This window comes from Malus sylvestris, chromosome 9, assembly GCF_916048215.2.
Source record: "Malus sylvestris chromosome 9, drMalSylv7.2, whole genome shotgun sequence".
In the NCBI taxonomy this organism is placed as follows: Eukaryota; Viridiplantae; Streptophyta; class Magnoliopsida; order Rosales; family Rosaceae; genus Malus; species Malus sylvestris.
The window spans coordinates 14,205,206-14,229,233 of record NC_062268.1 but is presented as its reverse complement, the minus strand read 5'-3'; the positions used below and the strand labels follow the sequence as shown (position 1 = coordinate 14,229,233).

The 24,028-nt window shown below is 38.5% G+C and overlaps 2 protein-coding genes across 3 annotated transcripts; both read right to left on the bottom strand.

The window, feature by feature from the left end:
* Positions 1-725: 725 nt before the first annotated feature.
* Positions 726-5,912, bottom strand: LOC126582303 (uncharacterized protein C630.12). Of its 2 annotated transcripts, none has more exons than XM_050246406.1 (11): positions 5,359-5,912; positions 5,007-5,142; positions 4,380-4,476; positions 3,697-3,756; positions 3,511-3,611; positions 3,302-3,336; positions 3,130-3,187; positions 2,606-2,680; positions 2,378-2,535; positions 2,023-2,283; positions 726-1,472 (listed from the first exon to the last, which is right to left on the bottom strand). In XM_050246406.1, the coding sequence occupies exons 1-11, from the start codon at positions 5,718-5,720 to the stop codon at positions 1,220-1,222; spliced, it is 1,596 nt and encodes a 531-aa protein (XP_050102363.1). In that variant the 5' UTR covers positions 5,721-5,912; the 3' UTR covers positions 726-1,219. The 2 variants fall into 2 exon arrangements, with proteins under 2 accessions (XP_050102363.1, XP_050102364.1); XM_050246407.1 differs by having other exon boundaries at positions 969-1,469; positions 5,359-5,906.
* A 1,383-nt stretch (positions 5,913-7,295) lies between these two features.
* On the bottom strand, positions 7,296-11,786 carry LOC126582302 (tyrosine-sulfated glycopeptide receptor 1-like). The gene has a single exon (XM_050246405.1). The coding sequence runs from the start codon at positions 10,740-10,742 to the stop codon at positions 7,524-7,526; it is 3,219 nt and encodes a 1,072-aa protein (XP_050102362.1). The 5' UTR covers positions 10,743-11,786; the 3' UTR covers positions 7,296-7,523.
* Between the last annotated feature and the right edge of the window lie 12,242 nt (positions 11,787-24,028).

The following is a 24,028-nucleotide window of genomic DNA, read 5'->3' as shown; positions in this document are numbered from 1 at the left end:
TTTAACTAGCCGGACCTTCAAAGCATGGACATTGATCTGGCATGGAGGAGTCTCTGTATCTGAAAGGCCTGTTTGATTGACTCGTTGCTGCTTCAGGGGTCAACATTTACTACTGCAACTGGTGTATGTTTTTTCTTTTTTATTTTCATTTTTTTGTGAATTTTCTGTGTTTTTCTACCTTTTTCCTTTTCCCCTAATTTCTTTGGAGTTTTAGGGGAGAAAATGTTTTCTTGGGTTTGTAGGGGATGTTGAAAGAGTAATGGAGCACTTGATATGTAATAATTTCTAGTTGCCAAGATCTTGGATTGGCCAAATAAAATTAAGAATTTGAAATTATGGGTTGTGCAATGATTGTCCTTTGGATTCAAATGTGACCAACTTTGTGATTGTTTATATTAGGAAAGATTATGTGACTCTAAAAAAGCGTAAAACTTATGTGCAACTGATGTATCGTCCTCTCTATTTCTCTCTGTATCTCTCATAACATGACTAATCATGTGATAAGAGATGCAAAGAGAGCGATAATTGATTGCAGGCAAGTCACTCTCCTAAAACAATCAGTACGAAATCCACTAAACACAGTAAGTTCCACATCCTCATTGCACCCCCACACTCACACACTAGGTGTGAAATTCCACTGCAAACAGCAAATTCCACATCCAACCTTGTGACCCACTCACGATGGATATGCTGTCAAGTTTGGGGGATTTTGTAGATTCATCAAATGAATGATCAAATAATGCCCGACAATACATAGAGAAAATCGAAACAAGGATTTTTCTGTCCTGCCTTACAATCTAAATCTCTACCACCAATCATGTTTTCAAACTTGAAAATATTAATCGTGTCTTAAAACCAACTACGGTGTAACTAATCTTGTGCTTAATCTACCGCTTCCGTCGCCCGTAACTGTTTTAATATTTCCACATGCCATCAGCCAAAATTTGCTATACTTGTTCTGAAGGATATGATGATAAAAGTGACTGAGGTTCTTTATGTAACATAGTGAAAAATAAGATACTGATCCAGTTTACGTCGCTTTCATTCAACAATGGAACACTTTCAGCTGCTACTCAAAGTACAAAAGCAAGGGATTCTGTCATGGATGTTTTCAGATTAAAGCGATAGGATTCACCTGATGAACTTCCATATGCGAGCTATACGTTGACACGGTGTTCCTTTTTTGTTTATGCAGATCGCAATATATGTGCAAATGATGTCATTGGTCAATCCAATCCTTGAAAAGTAACATCACATAGAGGGGTATATTTACTGCAGCGATAATCATGACCATTCGAAGTGTCCGTACCAATCTTCTGATCATCGTCTTTGTCCATGATCTGCTTGCTCTAGGCAGTAATTTTGCCGTAGGATCAACCACAGAATCGGCTTCAGTGTCTCCATTCACAGAAGCCTCTATGTCCTGGGAAGTATTCTTTCTAGCTGTGGGCCGCATCACAGCATTACCTCTGCTAGAAGAGAAAAGAATGTAAAGCAAACGTAATATATATCAATGGAGATAACAATAATATAAATAACCGCCGAAGTCTTATCGGGGGAAAAATAGATCCCTAGTAAAAGAAAATGAAGTGCACGTTATGTTCCAAAATAACTAGCAACTAATGGAGCAGCCTATAATCAGGTATACAGTATATCAATGCACAAATTAACAAAATGCTCTGCACACTCAGACACTCACATAGAAACAGTACTGTGGCACTAAAGTTATCCGTAGAATTCATTGCCTCCTAATCAAGATTCACAATCAACTCCTTGGCATCCTAGGTCCACTTTCTTCAACGCTCAAAGTGATGCTGTAGTGGCCCCCACATGACTATACCATTTCACCACTCACCATCTTAAGAACGCACTTCTTGCATTGGCACAATATTCCCAAAAGACTAATAACTATGAGGGGCTCCCCATTATAGCTTATACGACAATAAACAGGTGATGTGGACTCGATATGTACATGCACAGCCGCATACAAGTAGGGTATGAAAATGTAGCACAGAAACAAACCTTTCAACTGAGTTTCTCTCGCTTGAACATGCAATAGGAGTGCCCAAGGCTTTCTTGACAAGATGCATTGATCCTTCTGCATCCCAAATCATCTCATATTCACAGTTTAGATCTTCAATTTTCTCTTTTGTTCTACTTCTGATGCTACTGATTACTTGTTTTACAATCCCCATAAAATCACTACAATGATGCCAAACACTCACACCACTAGATGGCCAAAGCAGGAGGGAAACAAGGGTAAAAACAAATAGTGAGAGATACCTGGAAATTTGAGAAAAGACAGGTAAGAGGCAGAAACAAAGTCAACCGAAAAGCTTAGTCACATAAATCAACACACATCAACATGAAGAGTTACCATAAATAAATGTGTGTTTGCATAGGAAGAAAGCACAAATGAGTTAAGATTGCCTCTTCAGAACTGGATGCATTTGAAGGTACAAAATTACTGGTAGACAATAACATGAAAGATGGATACAAGTTTCCCTGCTGCCAACTCACTGTCCCTACAGTGTACTGAAAGGTATTATCAATAATATATCATGCACTGGTAAGAATTATACATGCCAACGCATAGGGTGCTTACCTCCCCTACAGGCCCCTTTTTCGACTTATGGATCACATGGCACTGATCATGATCATGACCGGATAAAACAAGTACCTACAAAAACCACTTAAAAGTTATTATTGCAAGTTGAAGGTAGATCCTACAGTTTGAATGTGCACTGAAAAGTCAATGGCCAAAGATGCATAAGCCAAGCAGAGGTGTAGAAACTAGAAACACACATCACTCACAACCTACGACTCAATATAGGATACAAATAATATGGGCCTAATAGTGTTGCTTCGCAATAGCCTGTGGTTCGGAGACAAGGATAAATGTGTCACATGGGTATTAGAGTCATGACTATGTCGAAATAGTTTATCCGGAGTGGTTAAGTGGTTAACGAGCTTCACTTTACCTTTTCCCAAAAGGACAAGTATTGGGGAATCATAATTCATCATAAAGGTGCCAACATATCCAGAAAGTTTGCGATTTTGTCACATGTCTGAATCAATTAATAGGGCTCTCATAGACAAGATACATCATGGAGAGGAAAGATCACTAACCGGTTTGATTGAATCCAATAAGTAGTTTGATGATTCCTCTGTAATGTAATTCTGATACCTGTACAATTGTAATAACGGTCAAGCCAAATCCTTGATTGCTACCAACCAAACTTGCAAGTTAATGTAGTTTTATGATTTCAATTGCCCAAAACACAAGAGGAGAACAGCTTACAATACTTCTTGACCGTCAGCAGATCGCAGAATCCGCTAAAGATTTTAACACAAAAAGATAAAAAATCTATAATGTGAGGAAACTTGACATCTGAAATTCAGATTCCGGTACAATATAGTGAAAAAGCACTATAAAGCATAATGCTACTAATTAAATGTACAAAAATATACTTTGCTTAAGTTTTACCTCCATAAAAGTTAAAACAATACCTGGTTGATAATTTCTGAGTTACGGTTGGGGCCACAATCTGTCCAATCCAGTCGATACAATGGAATATGGGTCAATAAAACCCTTGGAGACACTTGAACATCTACAACAATGTAATAAGTACATGAATTAATTTCAACACACTAAAGTTCAAAGTTAACAACATAGAATGAGCATATATCATATACCCATGGAGACATTCTTGATAAAATCACGTGTAGAGGAAGCAAGAACTCCTTGAGGATTTCCTGCATGATATATACATGAGATAATTATTTTTGATGAAAAACAGTACAAATAATAACAATCAATATGAACCCATCCAAATGCTATTGTAATCACAATCATGCAGAAAAGAAGCTGCAGCTGCAGAGTCCAATTCCCCATTAGAGATTTAAAATTTAATGAAATCCAGCATGATTTTGACTTTCCATTTCTAAGGTCATAACCACATACACAAACGTATGCACTAAATGCATTTTCACACAGATACCAATTAAGAGAACAAAAATTATTTATCTCAAAGTCTTAGTTAAATAACTTATGAGTCCATATGACAAGAAAGTCTCTTCAAGAAAACATCATGGTACCACCACCTTAAAAGGATTCTTTGTCCTTGGTCATATAGGCTGTTTCAAATACAGCCCCTATTATTTCAAGTGGTTTTAATCAAAATTTGAAAACCAAGGATAGTATGTTAATTACATGGTCATCTAATAGATTCCTTGTTTTACTCTCAATTTCTTCTTCCACATGCACAGTAGCGGTTCTAAGATAATATTGTTATGTAATACACAAATTTACTGGAATAAAACAGCAAAAGGATACAAATATAAATAAAATAACTGCATAACATTGTTTCCACGCATACCATCAATAGTTTGAGCATCAATGGCAATGAACTCCACTTTTCCAACTGTAAATCGATAGTTTCTGCTACCAAATTCCTTTTCATATCGTCTAATTGCCTGGTACAACCATAAAAGAATCTTTTTAGCTAAAAAGCATGTATATATGATTAAGAGATAATAAAATTGCAGAATGGATGTCAATAAAAATTAGCTCCATGACAAGATTTTATTACACCCAATTTACGAAAGAAATAGGTAAAACTCATAAAATCATCAACCAGCTATCTGGTGTTCAATTTGGAATTTGGAAAACATGGAGAATGTTTGTTGAACGTTTGATGATCTTTCGTGTATGGTTTCTAGAATGATAGTTGAATGTTTGCTGAGCCATTATGACTCTAAGGGTTAGTTTCTAGGATGTTTGTTTATCTTTCGTGTATGGTTTTTCTATAACACTATGAAAATTACTCACTAAAGTCATAGACATATGGTCTTCTTCTCCCTCTCTAAATCTTTGTCTTATTTCCGAATACACAGACACAATGCATAGATGTTTTTAAGCAATGCACAAGACAAACAAATAACTCTCAGAGTAGTTCTAGAAAAAAAATTTAGGTACCATTTAATGGCAACATAAAAAAAAATACCTGTGCCTTACGAGAGTGGAGACTTCCATAGCCAATGTCATGGTTTCCAGGAAGATAGTAAACTGGGATATTTAAATATCTATCTGGCAACCTCAGTGAAAAAATATGTCTGAGACGGCTCAATGATTCGCTCCACCTAATCAAGCATAACAAGAAAGAACCTGACTTTAGCAAGTCAAGCAACAATTTTTAAAGAAAACCCAACAATTCGGAGCTAATTTCGATATCAAATCATACGCTGCAGCAATCAAATCTACTAAGACATCAACAAAGATGGTACATTTTACTGAAACAGCAAAAACCCAAGTTAGATTTTGCATTCAAAATTTCAAATTTGCAGGGGCTTACTTACTCTTCATCCAAAAGATAAGGACCGCCATCGAAATAGTCACCTAAGAAGAAAATAACATCGGGCCGGAGAGGAAGTACAGATTGATGAAAGGCTCTGCGCATGTACAGGTCGGTGAAGAACTGCGCCAGTTCGAGAGCGAGTGATTTGGGCGGAAGAGGGAGGGAGGTCCGGTCCATGAGCTGCGGGTCGGTGATGACCGCCACTTTGACATAATCGGGGTCGGCTGTGGAGGAAGAAGTGCGATTGAGGTGCGGCCACGAGCAGGACGAGAGAAAGGGCCTCCAGTAGGCGAACATCTCGCCGTAGAGGAGAGTCGCCGCCCATATCAGGCAGAGCAGCGCCGTGAGCTCCGCCTGCTTCATCTGTTTCCGTCCCGTTTTTCCGGTTCTTTTTCGGATTTCGGTCGTAGAAGAAGATTCAGACACTTCCGTTTCGGGGTTTTAGATTCCGATCTATACGCTGAATAGTGCAAATTACAGAATTGACCCCAAAAATTCAATAAATGAAGTGACGAAAGTCAAACCTTCATCTAAACAAAACGAAACCAAACAATAATTCGAAATTATTAAAAAGAAAAACACTATACTGATTTAAGTGGTGTTCTAATTTATACTAGAGTAACACATTTTCTTAGCTAATTTAGTTATTGCTAATATCAATTTTTAGCATCGTTCGGTATTTTTTGGGCAAAAGAAACTTCGAATCTAACAAAAAAGAACGATTTGATAAAAAAAAGAAAAAACAAGAAAGAGCGTTGAGTAGCCATTAATATCGCTAGTTGACTTGTGATAATTCCACCGACGCGAAAATACTTTTTACTATTAATTTCTTACTTGCCAGATCATATTATTAGTTTGACAAAAGTACAAAAATCCACCTAGACAATGACTCAAAAGTTCAAAACTACTAAAAATTTACTTAGACAAGAAAATATTTCCACATCCTCTCTTCAAACACAAATTACAACTCAATTAAAATCCATTTTTCACTCTCCCCGTGGTTTCTTCGGCACTCCTCCCTTTGTTTTAATAGTTCATTGTTTTTCTTTTGATTTATTTAATTCAAAAACTACAAATAAGAGATGAGTGCAAGAACAGTAAACTCGGAAGCTGAGAATATGAAAATCACTTTCCCAATCGTAACTTTTTCTCCATCCGTAATTTGCTGTTTCTAAAATGGTTTTTTTGTAGCCACATTAAGTTGGAGAAATTATAAAATCAAACAACCAAACATTATGCTGTCAAATCTGCAAAAATTGTGCATATTTTATGCAGAATCAATGACTCACCAAAGCATTTTCCCACACAAGTTGTGCACCAAGAATTTTTGAACCTCCAGAATCCAGATATGAGTGCTTAATTAGGCAAAGAACCCCCATAGTCTTAGTGATGTCTACCTCAAGAAGGTGGCAATTATGCAGACATCACTCTTGTGAGATTTTTCCTTTTCACATCCAAATCCAAGACTCTACGGCGCGATAGTGTGGAGTGACGTTCCTCCTGACTGTATTCACGATGTTTTCCTTCGTGATTCTGATCGTGCTTGATGTTCAGTATCAACAACATCGTCTTTCCTTTGATTTTGAGGGAAAAAATAGAAACTATATGTGTCATGGCAAGGATAATCTTGCATTTTGTTCATATCAGGGATGAGTTCTTAGCATTTTTAGATCTTGACAAGCGATGAAATGAGCAAAACCAATTACACAATCATACCGAAATCTTCAGTGACATCGGCAAGTTCTGCATTGTCATAGATCTGCATAATTCTTACACCAGATTCACACAAGTAGTGATATGTGCATCAGCAGGTGTCTCAAAATTTAGAATGACTTTATGAAATCAATTGCGATCAATCTGATGTACGAATGTCACGAGCAGGTTCTTTTGTGTGATTTCATTTCAGAGAAGGGTCGAAAGCTAAGATAGAAAGATTGATTTCATGCAAAAATTTATGTTTTCTGTAATAAAAGAGTTGGCAATGTCGATCCTCAGAGATGTACACAAAAACTGTAGCTGCCTCATAGAATCTATGACATAGATCTTTAAAGCAATATTATTTACACAAGTAACGTGGCGAAATTCTGCAACAATACCCAAAATATTTATGTGCAAGTATACGTATAAATACTTTCTTAACAAGTGTGAACGGTAAAAAAAAAAAATTTACTCGTCTTTATCTTGGTGTTGCTGGGATGTCCCTACATCTTTCAGCCAATCGACAACTTCCTTGATCGTTGGTCTCTTAAGAGGGTTCTGGTTGACACATAAGTAAGCCACATCAAGAACCTGAAGCATCTCATCTTCAAAGCCCTTCCCTCTCAGGAGAGGATCGAAAACTTCCTCTGGTTTGCCCTCTCTCCTCATTTGTTGCACCCAGCCAACCAACTCTCTCGATGCCCTTGGCTTGCTTACCTCGAAAGGCCTTATTCCGGTTAGCAGCTCAAGCATGACAACCCCAAAACTGTATATGTCTCCTCTCAAAGTGGCCACCCATGCTTGTCCATACTCTGGAGGAATGTAACCAAGGGTACCAACAAGCTCCGTTGTAACATGAGTCTGGTATGGAAGAATCAACCGGGACAATCCAAAATCAGCAACATGTGCTTGAAATTTATCGTCAAGGAGGATGTTGCTCGACTTGATATCACGATGTACAATATGCGGCTCACATATTTGGTGCATGTAAGCTAACCCACAGCCTGCTCCTCGCAAAATATTCAGTCGAATTGGCCAATCTAATTGGGAAGGACCATCTGCTTTCTCATGTAACCAGTAATCCAGACTTCCATTCTCCATATACGAATACATTAACAGGCGAACGCCATCATGCACGCAATAACCTTGCAGGGAAACCAGATTCTCATGTTGGGCAGTGGACAGCGCCTCAACTTCTGCTTTGAATTCCCTTTCCATCAGACCCAAGTCTCCTGATAGTTTCTTAACAGCTAGCCTGGTCCCATTCGCTAAAGTTGCTCTGTAAACCAGACCAAAACCTCCACAGCCGATGATGTTTGCTTGATCGAAATTGTCAGTTGCCCTCAAGATTTCAGTTATACTAAGATCCTTGATTTCATTGGTGTTGGCTGGGAACACTATGACTAAGCTGGTATCCTTGTCAAGCTCAGGAGCAACAGCAGTAGAATGGCTAGACATGGTCTCGAAATCTATCTCTCCTCCAGGGATGATTCTTCTCTTAGACAACATCCACACTACTAGCATGACAACAATAAATACAATGCCAAAACAGATCCCGGAGGTGAGTCCAATAAGAAGGTTTCTGTTAGATCTTCGACCGGCAGGTGATAATGGTTGAGGTTGAGGGCAAGTCCTGTGCACAGTTGGAGGGCCGCATAGTCCAGCGTTCCCTTCAAAGCTGGAGTGGGTAAAAGTATCAAACTGACCTCCAGATGGTACAAGTCCCTGAAGATCATTGTATGCCACACTGAAGGAAGACAAGAAATGCAGACCTTTGAGAGAAGCAGGGATTCCACCGGATAGATGGTTATAGGAGAGGTCCAATTTCTCCAAGTTGGTGAGGTTAGAAATCTGTTCCGGAATGCTTCCAGTGAAGTTGTTATAACTAAGGTCCAACACATGAATATACTTCAATCGACCAATCTCAGAAGGGATACTGCCAGTAAGGCTGTTGTTACCGAAATATATAGCCGGGGGGAGATTGGACAGCTGATTGTACTGCTGTTTAGTAGCGCTGTTGGGCATCACAAAGACTGGCAACTCTAGATAACTTCTGTCCACCATATCACCGGCCTCTTTGGTTGTCAAAACTGGCATCCCACAGAACTCAATAGGAAACCCTCCTCCAAGAAGGTTATTAGACAAATCTACGTAGAAAAGGTTTGGCAAACTACCCATCCAACCGGGGATAGAACCGGTTATAAAATTAAACGACAAGTCCAAGACTTCAAGAGTCATAACCTTGGCTAGCCAGCTGGGTACTTGACCTGTGAATTGGCAACCCCCAATAGCAAAAACCTGAAGACTTTGGAAGCCAACAGGGTCTCCAAGGCTTTTATCATCTGGCAAAGGCTCATTCAAAAAATTCTTGGACAAGACCAGAGTGGTCAGATTCTTGCAACCCTTCAGAATCCTAAAAGCCCCCGTGACATTTGTCAGGTTGTTAGTAGAGATAGACAGGAAAGACAACGATTCTAATGCGACTATTTCAGGTGATATCTCGCCTGTGAGCTGATTGCTGGCAAATCTAATAGCTGTTAAGGACTTGCATGAGTAGAGGCTTTGAGGTAACTCACCACTGAAGTTGTTGTTGCTAAGGTCCAGAGTGGTGAGGCGCTGGAGAGTCGAAAAATTGAAGGCAGAGAGCTCTCCAGTCAAGTTGTTGAGCCGCAAATTCAAGGTTGATAGATTTGTGCAGTTGGCAAGAGACGGAGGCAAGGCACCTGTGAAGTTGTTGATGTAGAGGAGCAGCTTTTCCAACCTGAAAAGGTTACCAATACTGCCCGGGATGCTTCCCAAGAACTGGTTTGAATAAAGCTCAAGGATCCTGAGATTGGTGAGGTTCATGATGCCATCAATGAGGGGTCCAGAGAGACTATTGAAAGGCAGAGAGAGCTGTTGGAGATCAGCAAGCATAAATATTTCATCAGGGAGAGAACCATTGAGGTCATTGAAGCCTGCCCGAAAACTTTGAAGCTTCGAACACAATCCGATTCCTAGGGGAATTGTGTATGTGAATTCATTGAAGGACAAGTCCAAGAAGGTAAGGGAAGTGTGATTCCCGCCATTGCTGACCGGTATCGATCCGGAAAAGCTGTTGTTGCTGACATTGAAAACGGACACTGATGGGACGAGAATCGAAGACGGGATTGTTCCATTGAAGAAGTTGCTGGACAAGTTTATAATCTGAAGGTGGCTGCTTTGATTGGAGGATTGTGGGAAGCGGCCGATGAGACGATTGAAGCTCAAGTCGACGAACTCAAGACTCGGGAGGGCAGAAAGCAAGTCGTCTGGGAGAGAACCCAAGAGGGAATTGTGGGAAAGGTCGAGGTGGGTGAGCCGGGTAAGGTTGGTGATGGCCGGAGATACGACGCCGGATAAGCCTCTCCTTGGAAGCGAAATGGCGACAACGCGGCTGTGCTCATCCGGGTCGCAGGTGATTCCATCCCAGAGGCAGCAGTCAGTGGAAGCAGACCAATTCAACGGTGCCTTGAAAACCAAGGACAAGAGAGCGTCGCGATCGAGCCCGTCGCAGGCAGCAGAGGCAGAGCAAGGAAGAAGAAGAAGGACGAAAACCAATTGACCCAAATAGCAGAGAAGACGAAAGCTTGGCAGTGTTAGCATTGTTGGGACCTTCACCTTCTCCTTCTCCTTGTCGTGTTTCATCGGAACAAGAGAAGAAGACATGAAGACTCTCTCTCTCTCACTCAATCATATCACCATCACAACCAAGTGGAATCATAGTAGGCAGCAGCAGAAGCAGTACCAATCTCGAACACCCACCAGGTGGTTGAGGAAATACGACAGAGAGAGCTACTACCTATAGGTACATTGTGCAGAGGGGGGGGGGGGGTTTGGGTTTTTGGGGATCGCAGAAAAACAAAGGAAGAAGACCCAATTGGGCAATTCACCCAGAGAGAGAGAGGGGATAGAGAGAAGAAGAAGGGGGGGGGGGGGGGGAGAGAGAGAGAGAGAGGGAGAGCATTGGGTATGTGAAGACAAGCGACGTTGACATGGAGGGAGAAAATGATTAAAAAAAATAAAAAAAAGCAGGGAAGAAGCGTTTACTTTGTGGGCGGCTGGTAGTGGCTGTTGATGGCGTTGGTGCTGTTGGACATTTTCTAATCTTGCAATCATGATGATGGTCATGATATCCATGATGATGGTCATGATAATCATGATGGTGATCCTCTTTCCTTCACCACCGCCACAACAACGAAGGAAGAGAGAAAGAGAGGATAGCGTGTACAGTAGGACTTGGATATTCACAATTTCACATGTATATCAAAGGCCACAGCGCTTTTTTTTTTTTTTTTTTTTGCAAATATTCGTCTCAGCACTAGTACATCCTTTTTTCTTTTCCCTTTTTATTTTCTCGGAAAATTCTCTTTCTTTTCCCGGAAAATGAAACGAAAAGGAGAAAATGGGGCATTGCTGCTGTGCTTTCTTCTTGTTCTTGACTTGCTCGACGAAAACGATGAATTTGGGAAGGCGGAGGCGGCGCCGAAGCAGCCCACAGATGGGATTGGAGTCAGGTCAGTCGTGGGTGCCAGATTGGAGATTGGGGTTGGCTGGTCAAATCGGTAAACCATGGGTTTTCGGAAATTTGGAATCTTTAAAAATTGTTAGGGGGAGAGAGAGAGTCAAGGTAGCAATTTCGCTGTTTTTGGGGCGAAAGAGGTCGCGACATGTCGGTCAAGTGGGTTATAAATTAGGGATTTGGGAAGGGAATTGGGGCAAAATGTGGAACAAAATTCATCAATCAACCAATATCTACTCTATCAAAAGAAAAATAATTCGACCAATTTCAACATAGAGCTTCTATTATGACCACCTCTAATCCTTAAAATCTAAGGAAACTAATGAAAAGAATTTGAAAACTTTGAGTTTTAATAATAAAGACAAAATAAAGGGTAAAGTGAATAGTATCAGGATTGACTTTTTAGTGTAAAAATATGGTTTTTTGTTAAAGTGAACAGTACCGGGAGTTTTTCATTAAAGTTCCCTAAAATCTAAGGGTGCATTCGTTGCACTGGACTATCTCAGACTGGACTAGCTTCAGGAACTAAGCTAGACTGGCTTAAACTAAAATAAACTGGATTGATTTAGTGAAGCGTTTGGTGTTGTGTCAGATTAAAAAGCATGACTCATGTATTATATTACTTCATTTATATTTACAATATTTTATTCATTTAATCTATATATACTAATATTTTATTATTAAATTATGTTTTTCCTTTCTATAATTATCTTCCATCCTTTTATTCGGGTCAAACTCTTAATCATCTTCCTTCTCATTTTTTTTCTTCGCCACTGCATCCCTCCCTTCTCCCCTTTCTTTGCCCTTTTCTGTACCACTGTCTTTTTCCCCTTTCTCTTTTCTGTCCCGTTTAACCTCCAATCACTTACTCCTATTCATTTTTCTCCCGACCGACTTCAAATTACTCTGGCCTTCTTCTTTTTCTTCAAATTATGAAACTTTGTATTTATTTTGTTTCACTTGAAATGGCTTGGCGCGAGAGGGATAGCGGATGGATCTGAAATTGTGGAGATTGTTTTCGGATTCTAAGTCTTTGAGGTCGAGATCATTATATTTGTTTTCTAGGTCTGATTCGAGTTCAATTGAAGAAAATGGAGAACCCAATTCCACATATCGAATCAAATGTTCCTTCGTGAAGCAAATAGGGGAAATCTAGGTTATGGTCGTTGGGAAGCAAGTAGGGAGTTGGGTTGTGGGTTCGTCGGTGTGAAGGCAGAATTTTGGTGACTAGAAGAACCCTAAAACCCCGTATCCAGTACTAGCCTACAACGTAGACAACTAGAAGAACAAAGCAAAACAATCTCACAAAGAGAAAGGCACAAACTGAGAAACTTCTCTGAATATTTCATTCATCAACTAAAACGTTCAACATCACCACCTTCCAACAAGAAGTGGGTTTTATCACTAATTTGTAACTGCATTCAGAATTTGAAAGGGCCTTAAACTTAATAACACTGAAAATTGAAAATTACATAAAGAAAGGCTATTATCAGCCATAAAAAACGTCTTGGCTGTATAAGCGGCCAAGAAAACACCCCAAGCTATTGTTGAGTTTATTTAGTCCTACTTAATAATGTTAAGCATTCAATTTATCCCAACGATCCATAAATGAACTAGCCATCATGGCTGCATCATTCTCTCTGGGTTGGAGAAAATTTGTCTCTGAATTTGTAGTTCTAGTATCTTCATTGTCCCCTTTGAAGGGAATGAGATGTTTCACATTGAACACGAATATGGCTAGGTAACTTTAGGCAATAAGCGTTAGGGTTAATCTTTTCAAGAATTTCATATGGCCCAATCTTCCTTGCAGACAATTTATTGTATTCTCCAGCTGAAAAATGATCATTTGTCAAAACTGCCCAAACAAAATCTCCCACATCAAACTCCACCATTTGCCTTTTAGAATCTGCATGAGCTTTATATTTGTGACTTGTTTCTTGAAAGTGCTTGTGCATCATGCTATGGACCTGCTGGACATTATCAACGAAACTTTCAGCTTTGCCACTAATTCTTTTTGCGTTGGGAACAGGAGCAAGATCAACTGGTGCTCGAGGATTTAAGCCAAACATAATATAGAAATGACACATTCCAGTGCTGTGACTGATGGAACGATTGTAGGCAAACTCTGCAATACATAACTTTTGGTCCCATGACTTCAAATGCTCACCAACTAAGCATCGCAAAAGATCTCCCAATGAGTGATTTACAACTTCCGTTTGCCCATCGATTTGAGAATGATAGACGCTGCTGAAATTCAATTGTGTATTAACTAATTTCCACAAGCTCCTCTAAAAATGACTCAAAAATTTGGTGTCCTGATCAGAATTAATTGAACTTGGTAACCCATGAATTTGGTATACATCACGAAAGAATAGCTCAGTAACTTTCGAAGCATCCGTTGTCTTCTTGCAGGCATAAAATGAGCCATTTTAGAAAATTGATACACCATAACAAAAATGGAGTCTACACCACGATGAGTACGAGGTAAACCTAAAACAAAATCCATGCTTATATCCACCCATGGTTGTGATGGAATAGGTAATGACATGTACAATCCAGCGTTGGTCACCTTGCCTTTGGAAACTTGACAGATTCAGCATCATTCTACAAAACAATATACTTCTTTGCGCATGGTAGGCTAGAAATAAGAGAACGAAACAAGCTCAAAGGTCTTGTCCTTTCCAACGTGGCCTTCATTATGTAACTCTTGTATGATCCTCAATCTCAAACTAGACTTCGGGATGCAAAGTTGATTTCCTTTAAAGAGAAAACCGTCATGCAATAAATAATCTGTTCTAGTTCCATCCTTAACATTTTCTACAATTGTAGAGAAGAAAGGATCAGTTTTCAATAAATCTTTCGAAGAGTCAAACCCCAATACTTGAATTCTCATCAAACCAAGTAAATATCTCCTCTGACTCAAGGCATCTGCAACTTGATTTTGCACATCGGCTTTGTGCTTTAAGACGAATGTAAATTCTTGTAAGTATGATGCCCACTTAGCATGCCTCGTTGACAATTTTTCTTGACTGTTTATATGCTTCAGAGAGTCATGATCAGAGAACATAACAAACTCTTTGTAGATTAGATAGTGCCTCTAATATTTCAATGCTTGAACAATGGCATAGAATTCCAAGTCGTATGTGGAATAATTCATTCTTGAACTACTCAGTTTTTCATTGAAATAAGCAATAGGCTTCCCTTCTTGACTTAGAACAGCTTCAATCCCAATCTTGGATGCATTGCAAGATAGCTAAAAAACTTTTGAGAAGTTAGGTAACATGAGCAACGGAGCAGAACTCAACTTTTTCTTGATTTGATTAAAGGCAACTGCTGCTTCTCTATCCCAAGAGAACTTTTCACCTTTCATACAATCGATGATCGGAGCCATAATGGTGCTAAAGTGTGGAATAAACCTCCTGTAAAATGAGGCAAATCCATGAAAACTTCGTACATCATGTATGGATTGTGGCGTAGGCCATGTGGTGACAGCTTCAACCTTTTTATTATCCACAGAAATCCCATCTTTAGATACAACATATCCAAGGAACAACACATGATCAGTCATAAATGTCATTTCTTTAAATTTGCATAAAATTTCTCCTTTCGGAATGCAAACAACACTTCCCACAAGTGCTAAACATGTAAGGCATAAGATGTGTTGTAGACAAGAATATCATCAAAATATACCACCACACAAGTTCCAATAAAAGGCCGAAGTAGATGATTCATAACTTGCATGAAAGTACCCGAGCATTAGTTAACCTGAATAGCATGACCAACCATTCATATAAGCATTCTCGGGTCTTAAAAACTATTTTCCATTCATTGCCCTTCTCTAATGCGTATCTGATGATACCCACTTTTCAAATCAATTTTACTGAATACGATGGCACCACACACTTGGTCAAGAAGATCATCAATGTCTTATCAGTCTTTTATTGATTGCTAACTATTAGTGCACATCCTCCATGTCTTATCAGTCTTTGGCACCAACAAGACAGGAACCGCACAAGGGCTTAAGCTTTCCCAAATAAAACCCTTTGTGAGCAACTCTTCCACTTGTCGTCTCAACTCCTTATGTTCAATAGGGCTTATTCGGTAATGTGCTTTGTTTAGAAGGCTCGATCCAGGTACCAAGTCAATTTGGTGTTGAATGGTTCGCAATAGAGGTAAACCATCTAGAATGTCTTCCAAAAACACATATGTGAATTCTTTTAATAATGGCTTAGCCAATTCTGGAATTGGATTATCAATCTGCCCATTTTATTTGCCAACCAGCACATAAACCACATCACTTTGCTTCATTTCACTTATGAACTTATGATAAGGAGATTAGAACCATCCCCATTAGATGGTTTAGGCCCAAAATCCTTAGAAGGAGCAAGCACGATATGCTTATTATCCCACGAAAAACTGTAGGTATTTTTCTGCCCATCATGGGAAACATTTCGATCATATTGCCATAGTCTCCCCAAAAGAAGATGGCAAGCATCCATGTTAATCACATCATACCAAACCTTGTCTCTATACTTATTAGCAATAGAAAATGGATCAGACAACGTTTGGAAACCTTTACCTCATTGCCACGTTTTAACCAAGAGAGCTAATAAGGATTTGAATGTGGTTTTGTTTCAAGCTTAAGCTTTTGCACCGTCTCCTCTGCCATCACGTTCTCACAGCTCCCACCATTAATAATAAGCTTGCAAACCTTCCCTCCAATTATGCAGGTTGAATGAAAAAGGTTGCTACGCAACCAATGACCATCCTCATTGTGCGGAGTGAAACAAACTTTTTTTAACTACAAGAGCCTCCCCTTGGTCCCCATGTAATATTTCTTCCAGGTTTTCATTTTCATCACCGTCATATATTGCTTCTTGTGAGAAATCATGAAAACCATCATTTGTATCTTCGCTTTCAATAAACAAGTTTTTTACCTAGGCAATCAGATTTTCGACATTCACTGGACTTATGACCAAGTTCACCACACTTATGACACCTTCCACCAAAAGTAAGAGCATTCTTGGGATTCAAGCTTCCACTAGAAGTGACTTTTGGGGCAGTAGGTGCTGGGACAATAGGCTTGGAAGCTGTTGGAGGGGCTGCTATTGTAGAACCCTATGAAGAAGCACTTTGTCGACTACTTTGTTTCTTAATCTAGAGAGCCTTTTGATATGCTTCGGATACACTATAAGGATAATATAGATTAAGTGTCTCCTGAATATTTTGGCACAATCCACCAATGTAACGATCCACCAATTGGTCATTGGTCTTATCCAAGTCATTTCGTGCAAGCAGATTGTAAAATTCCTTCGTGTAAGAACTCACTGACCTATTGCGTTGCTGAATATTTTGTAACTGCATATACAAAGATCTTGTGTAATTGTGAGGCAAAAATTTAGTATGCATGTATTTCTTCATCTTTTCCCATGTTTCAATCTTTTTCTTTCTCTTTCCCTTTAGAATCCGAAAGGCCTTAACTTGTTGCCACTAAGCTGATGCTGTTCCTCGTAAATGAGTGGCTACCAATCCACCTTTTTGTCTTCTAGAACCTCATTGAAATCAAAGATGTCATCTACTACTGTCAACCACTCTAAGAGATCCTCCGGTTGCATCCCACCATAAAACTCAGGGATTTCAGTTTTAAAACCAAAATCCCAGCGATTATCGTTATTTTGAATTACCTAAGCAGCTGCTCTGTGGGGAATATATGGTCTCATTCATGCCCTAAAACCCGCAAATGGATTAACATTTCTAGGTTCTTCTTCATAATCTTCCTCGTAACCCTCTGGTGGTGGTGAAGGGTTTTGTCTTTCTGGACGATTTGGTGGCGGATTGTCAGGAAGTCAAAGTTAGATTTCCTCCATCATATGCATCATTTCTGCAAACTGATTGTCATGTCGAGCCACAAATTGCTTGATTTCTGCCATTGAATCTCCTTGGGAATGAACATTTCGCCTTGGAAACATAGTAATAATGTTAAGCATTCAATTTATCCCAACGATCGATAAATGAACTAGCCATTATGTCTGCATCAAAAACTCAACAATTGTTTGCATAAGAGTCTTGATTGTTAAGCATGTCTAATGATCGACAGTTTTAAAGGTTCAAAGCATGCTGAAAGTTATAAGATGATCAATGTCTTTTGAGATGTAATTGGATGAATGAAACACAACAAATTTGTTTCAGTAATTCAAGAACTGCTAAAAATTCAAGGTCTGATTAATCAGCTTGTATCAGTAGCCATAATAATAAGATTATATCCCCAAATAAAGGTGTGACTAATTGATATTGGTTCGGTTACTGATAGCTCAGTGGAAACATATAAGATGCGTGAGCTGTGAAAGTTAATTGCCAAACAAAGATGGATGGCTTTCATGTTGTACCATTACTTATGCAACTTGTATATTTTGCACTAATACTTATTAAACTTGAAAAACCAAACAAAGGTTGAGTTGTTTAAGTAATACAGAATATAGAGTCCTCAATGCTTATTTTCATTTGAAAATCTTTCAGTAATTAGCTCCCTAAATTCAATTCAAACACTCAATGGAACCAACTATAAGAAGTGGAGGTAAGATATTGAAATAGCTCTAGGGCTCATGGATATCGATTTAACTCTAAAAGAGAAAGAACCAACCAAGCCTACTAATGATGCAACTGTAGACAAGAAAAATGAATATGAAAAATGGGTTAACCCTAACAGAATAGTGTTGCTGGTAATCAAAAGGTCAATGTCTGATCTGGTTTGAGGGGTAATGACTGAATCAGATAATGCTAAGGCATATCTTGACTCCATAGAAGCCAAGTTCAAAGAATCTGAGAAGGCTAAAACTAGAACACTCATGAACACCCTTATAACCATTAAGTACCTTGGTGGTGATGTGAAAGAGCACATTCTCTCAATGGTTGATTCAGCTACAAAACTTAATGCACTTAACATTAAGATCGATGATCCTTTTCTAGTTCATCTCGCCCTAAATTCCTTACCTCCTGAGTACTCTCAGTTGAAGAGTACTTACATAGCTTAGAAAGAAAAATGGGACCTGAACAAGCTGATTGCGATCTGTGTGCATGAAGAGCAAAATATTCGACAAGATAAAGGGAAGAAACAAGTCAATGTAGTGCAAAATGTCAACCCTGCAAATCCTCCTAATAAGAAAGACAATCTTCTACAGAAACAACAATAAAAGGGCTGCAAGAAGGGTCAATAGGGGCAATAACCATCTGAGAGTGCATTGGGGTGTTGGAATAAAGGTGGGACATGAGAAGAAGAAGTGCACTAGGTATAAACGTTGGAAGGAAAACAAAGAAAGTAAGAAAAACAAATGTATGGTGTATTAAAATTTCAGTTTGTTTTGAATCAAATTTGGTTGAGATCAAGGATTAAAATATCGGTCGTGCAGATAATATCGGGCCTCCAATTTACTGATATTTCGGGGGATATATCGTTATCGTTTTAGGTATCGGGAAAAAATCAACAAAAATGACAGATATAGGCATTGAAACACATAATTTTGGTCTAAAACTTTCATAGATGTTATGTACATTATCAATGAATGTATTGAACAAATAAAACTCAAAATTTACTAATAATAAGATATACATATGATGAAATATAGGTGGTATGTAATGCGTGTTAACAAAAAGTTTTCTAATAAAATGTTTATTAGAATGAATAAACCATGCATAAATCCATAGTTTGTTTAAACATTAGATTACAATTTAGATAAGTGTCCAAATACATAAATGAAGAGCTCATATGAGGTTCAAACAATGAAGAACAACCATATAGATTCATACAATAGTCATACCAAGTCATGTAACCCGAGCAGTTTGTAAACCATGTTTGAACATGGAGCACATATGTCTCTCTTGAGCTCCCTACTGTCCTCCTATACATGGGATAGTTAGGATTAACCCAATTAGTAGGTCCATAGTCTAATTCATCATCTTGAGCTCCATAACTAGTTCCACTATAATCAGACATGACATACCCATAGCCATCATAAGATTCATTTGAGTTAGTACTACGTCTAGTTCATATGCTCATAGATCCAAAACTGATCGCCATGTCATCTTCAGATGGATTGATTAGTTGGATTCTTTTCCCTGAGTATTGCTTCCCAATTGCATCAATGCTTGGTCCAGCTTCTCTGCATCCATGATCCTCATCTTGGGTGGCATGAGTAAATCAGCCTTGATAGTAAATGGGCTATATTGTCTTCATTCTTCATTACCTCATGATCCAGCATTACTTCCTCCATCATTATTTGACGAATTAGATGAACTTTCCTTTCTACTAGTACTGGCATCGTCTCTCAAGGGACGTCTTTGACCTTGCTAAGTGCCAATCATATCCCTTTCAAATGATGAAGTATCTCCACTCTTAACATCTTTAGATATAACTCTATCAACATCAACTCCTTCTTAGGCAGCATGTTATGCTATAACGGCATCAAGGTTGCCTTGTTCATCATCTAAGTGAGCTGTTATAATCCATTGTTGAATTAGATTATTATCATCATCAGATGGTTGCCCTGCAATGTCAAGAAGGTATGTAGTCATTTTCTGCAACCTTGTTCATTTCGGCCTCTTCATCACGTAGGTTAAGTTTCATATTATAATAGCAAAAGACAATCTTTTACAGCCTAGTATATGCGATACGGTTCCTTTGTTTCGTGTGAATAAGATCATATGCACTCCAATTTCGCTCACATGCCGATGATGATGTTGTTTGTGACAATATACGCATAGCAATTTTTTGCAAGGTTGGGGCAGAATCACCATGAAGATTCCACCATTCTGCTAGGGGGATTGATTTTCTTGATTTGACAGCCATCTTAGTGCGAAATGTCTTTCTACAGTCTCTAAAATTTATCACCTGGATTCACAATGTTTTGTGTTCAGTCTGCATAAAACTAAACTTAATGAGGAAGACATTGTTTTGTGTTCACTTAACTTGGCCCCAAATGCTTGCAAACCTTTATCCCCAGTTGGATTCAACCTTTCAAATACGTGTTGGAGTCCTGAAAGTAACTTTTTATTGTGGCCAACCCCTGTTTCATATTGATATCTAGGGTTCAAGTAGTGGGCTACAAATATGAAGATTAGTTAATGCCCATTGTATAAATTTAAAAATTGATGCACGTTTTTACTAAGAGATTAAAACATACCAGCTTGATGTAATGGACGAGATAACGTGACATCCCATCTGTGATTGATGATTTTGAGAATCCATTTTTTATCCTTCAACTTAGAAATCTTCTCTTTCATTATGTGAAACATATCATATAAGATATGCATTGTAGGAACTACCTCTGTGTCAACAATTCGCAGGATGCTATACAAAGGCTTATAGATGGATTGCACTCCTTCCATGGCATCCCATAATCTATGATCAAGGACTCGACTTTCAATTATCTTCCCTTCTTTTGATTCATTGAATCGACTATTATAACATTCCTCACTTGTAAAAAGTTGCCTCAGCCTAGCTTTCTTATTTAAGATGCTATTGATGGTGATGTAGTTTGTCTCAAACCGAGTTACACAAGGTCAGACCAAATCTCCTTGACAGAAGATCCTCATCTGAGCCAATAGCCAACCATGATTGTAAATGTAGTTGGTTAATTTCCTAGCTTTATTTATGACATTGGCCACTGACTCTTGCTTCCCAATATCTTCAAATATTAGATCAATGCAATGTGCAGCACAAGGAGTCCAATAAATAGGATACCGCTCTATCATTATCTCTCCAGCCTTAACAAAGGCTGAACCATTGTCGGTGATAATATGAACAACATTTGACGGCCCAACCTCTTTTATGGCATCCTTCAACAATTTGGCGATGTACTTTGCATCCTTGGTTTTATTTGAAGCATCCACTGATTTCAAAAAAATTGTTTTCCCGTTTGAGTAGACCATGAAATTTATTATGGACAACCTCGTCGGGCCAGTCCATCCATCACTCATAATGGTGCATCCATACACGCCCCAATCTTCCTTTACTTTTTCCACATAGGCTTGCATGTCTGTGTGTTCCATATCTAAGTACTTATGCTTTATTTCATACGGCGATGGTATGGCTATGCCTTGACCTAATATAATCGAACTCATATTAGCAATTGGTGTGTTTAGAATATTTAAGTTCAAGAAAGGAAAGTCATAAGGAATAAAGCAAAACCTTCTTGTTGGGCTGCAGCAATCATGTTCTTGAAATGAGGGGAACTTGCTTTTTAAGGAGCCACATTCTCAAGTATGAAGAATTTGCTACAGTATCTTCCAAGTAACTTTGCTGAGTTTCTAATCATGCCTTTCATTGTTCTCTGTTTTGCTCTAGTGTTCTTGTGTGGCATTGGTACCGGAAGAGATCAGAGTGGGTCTCGAAGGCTTTGAGTACGACGGTATTACGGTTAACTACTACCACTTGCTCCCCTTGCAAATCTTTTGCTTCCCATTCCGTAAGCTCATCCTTGTCTAAACCATTCTTCTTCCTTCGACGCTCTAATGACAGCAAGGTAATCTTCTTTCTCCGCAGGGTGCATGTCTGGAGGATATGCATATCCATCCTCATCATCATCATCATGAACAGGATTGCTACTTTTATTGCCCATGTATCCCCTTCTTGCTGTAGATCTTATGTTTTCTTCAACAGATTTCTTATGTTGTTTGCTAGACTCTTTATCCTTTATCCTTTATCCTTTATCCATGCAATTACCTCATTCTTAATATCTGGTGGTACTTCTTTGCACTTCTTTACACTCTTATGTGGATCAAATCCGGCCAAATGATACTTTAACCGTGTAATTCCACCAATTTTAAATGTGGATTCACAAAATGTGTGCCATGCTTATTGCCTTATATTGGATGAGCATATTTCCATGCCACATCAAGACCACCAGGCACACTAGCTCCACTCGATCTACTACTACTTGCCATTTTTAATCTATCACAGTTAAATATATTAAATTAACTTACAATATCAAATCTATCACAAAAATAATACAGACCATGAGGGAGAGCCACATACCTGAAACAGCTGTCAAAGAGAACTTGCAAACAAGGAAAGAAGCTCACAAACTAAATAAAAGTTGAAAAGCTCGCAGAAAAAGAAGAGAAGTGAAGATTTGGTGCCCCAAAAAAAGTAAAACACCCTCTGATTTAAAGAGGGCTTCTCTCGTGATAACAATGGGAAGTTTTGGGGTTTGGGGGACAATGGTATATGGGCTTTGCAGACTTTATTTTATGAATTTCATTTGGATGATTCTCTGGCTTTGATGGAAATTAAGGTAGTCAGATTTTTTTGGAGGTATATGGGCAGTGTATTGCATATTGCCAATTGCTTGACTTCAAAAAGTGAAAAAGAAACAACCAAAAAACAAAACAAATATTTAATGATAAAGAGTTCCACAAGAAGCTTAGACACATGTGCATCATTTCTTGTGGGTATTAAAGATATATTTGACCAGAAATTTAATATTTGGCTTTGTGTATTTCTTTCTCTTCAGATAAGACACGTATGTCCCCTCAATTCATTGTGCATAGATTCTTTATAGTAATAATTAATGGATACTCCAAAAAATCTTTTGAATTGGATATTGCCAAAAGCCTTCACACATATCTAATCACTGCCCATATACCTCCAAAAAATCTTTTGGGTTTCAATTTGCTTCAAAACTTTTGAATTTTTTTGGGTTTTGTTATAGGTATCGGGAAATATTGAGAATATTGGCAAAATAGCGGAGATATCCCACTTATCGGGGATATATCGTCGATATAGGGGAAGATATAGCCTTACCCCCCAGTATCAGTATCGACAGTTGAAAATATCGATATATCGGTGTATTGGTCGATATTTCAATCCTTGGTTAAGATATCTTATGATACCTGGTGGCTTGATACTGGTGCTACAATTCATGTAACAAACTCATTGCAGGGGTACATTAGTAAGAGAGTGCCAAACAAGGATGAGGTGTCAATGTTCGTGGGCAATTGAGCTAGAGTTGCAATAGAGTTTATTGAAGTAGTTAGACTTGAATTATTTTCTGGTTTTTTGCTAAATTTGGTTGATGTTGCTTATATACCTTCCATAAGAAGGAATTTAGTTTCAGTTAGTAGGCTTGTTAAATCAAAGTTTAAATTTGATATTAAATGATATTGGTTTTTCAATATCTTGAAGTTCTAAGCTAATTGGTGATAGAGTGCTAACTGGTGATATGTTCAAGCTTAACTGCAATATACCAATGAGTGTGGTTAACACAATAAGGCATAAACAAACACTGACAAACGACACCTCATCTAATTTATAGCACAAAACATTAGGGCATATTTCTAGAGAGAGAATGCAAAGATTGACTAGAGAACAAATCTTACCATCGCTGAACTATAGTGATTTCGAAATTTGCACTAACTGCATTAAGGGAAAATTGATAAA

What these genes read in the sequence shown, in the direction of transcription:
- LOC126582303 (XM_050246406.1), bottom strand. Translation starts at nt 5,720, where the DNA reads ATGAAGCAGGCGGAGCTCACGGCGCTGCTCTGCCTGATATGGGCGGCG. An exon ending in ACTCAGAAATTATCAACCAG is followed by an intron (nt 3,337 to 3,510) that starts GTATTGTTTTAA and finishes TAAAATCTTTAG; the next exon opens with CGGATTCTGCGATCTGCTGA. An exon ending in GCTGACGGTCAAGAAGTATT is followed by an intron (nt 3,188 to 3,301) that starts GTAAGCTGTTCT and finishes ACAATTGTACAG; the next exon opens with GTATCAGAATTACATTACAG.
- LOC126582302 (XM_050246405.1), bottom strand. Translation starts at nt 10,742, where the DNA reads ATGTCTTCTTCTCTTGTTCCGATGAAACACGACAAGGAGAAGGAGAAG.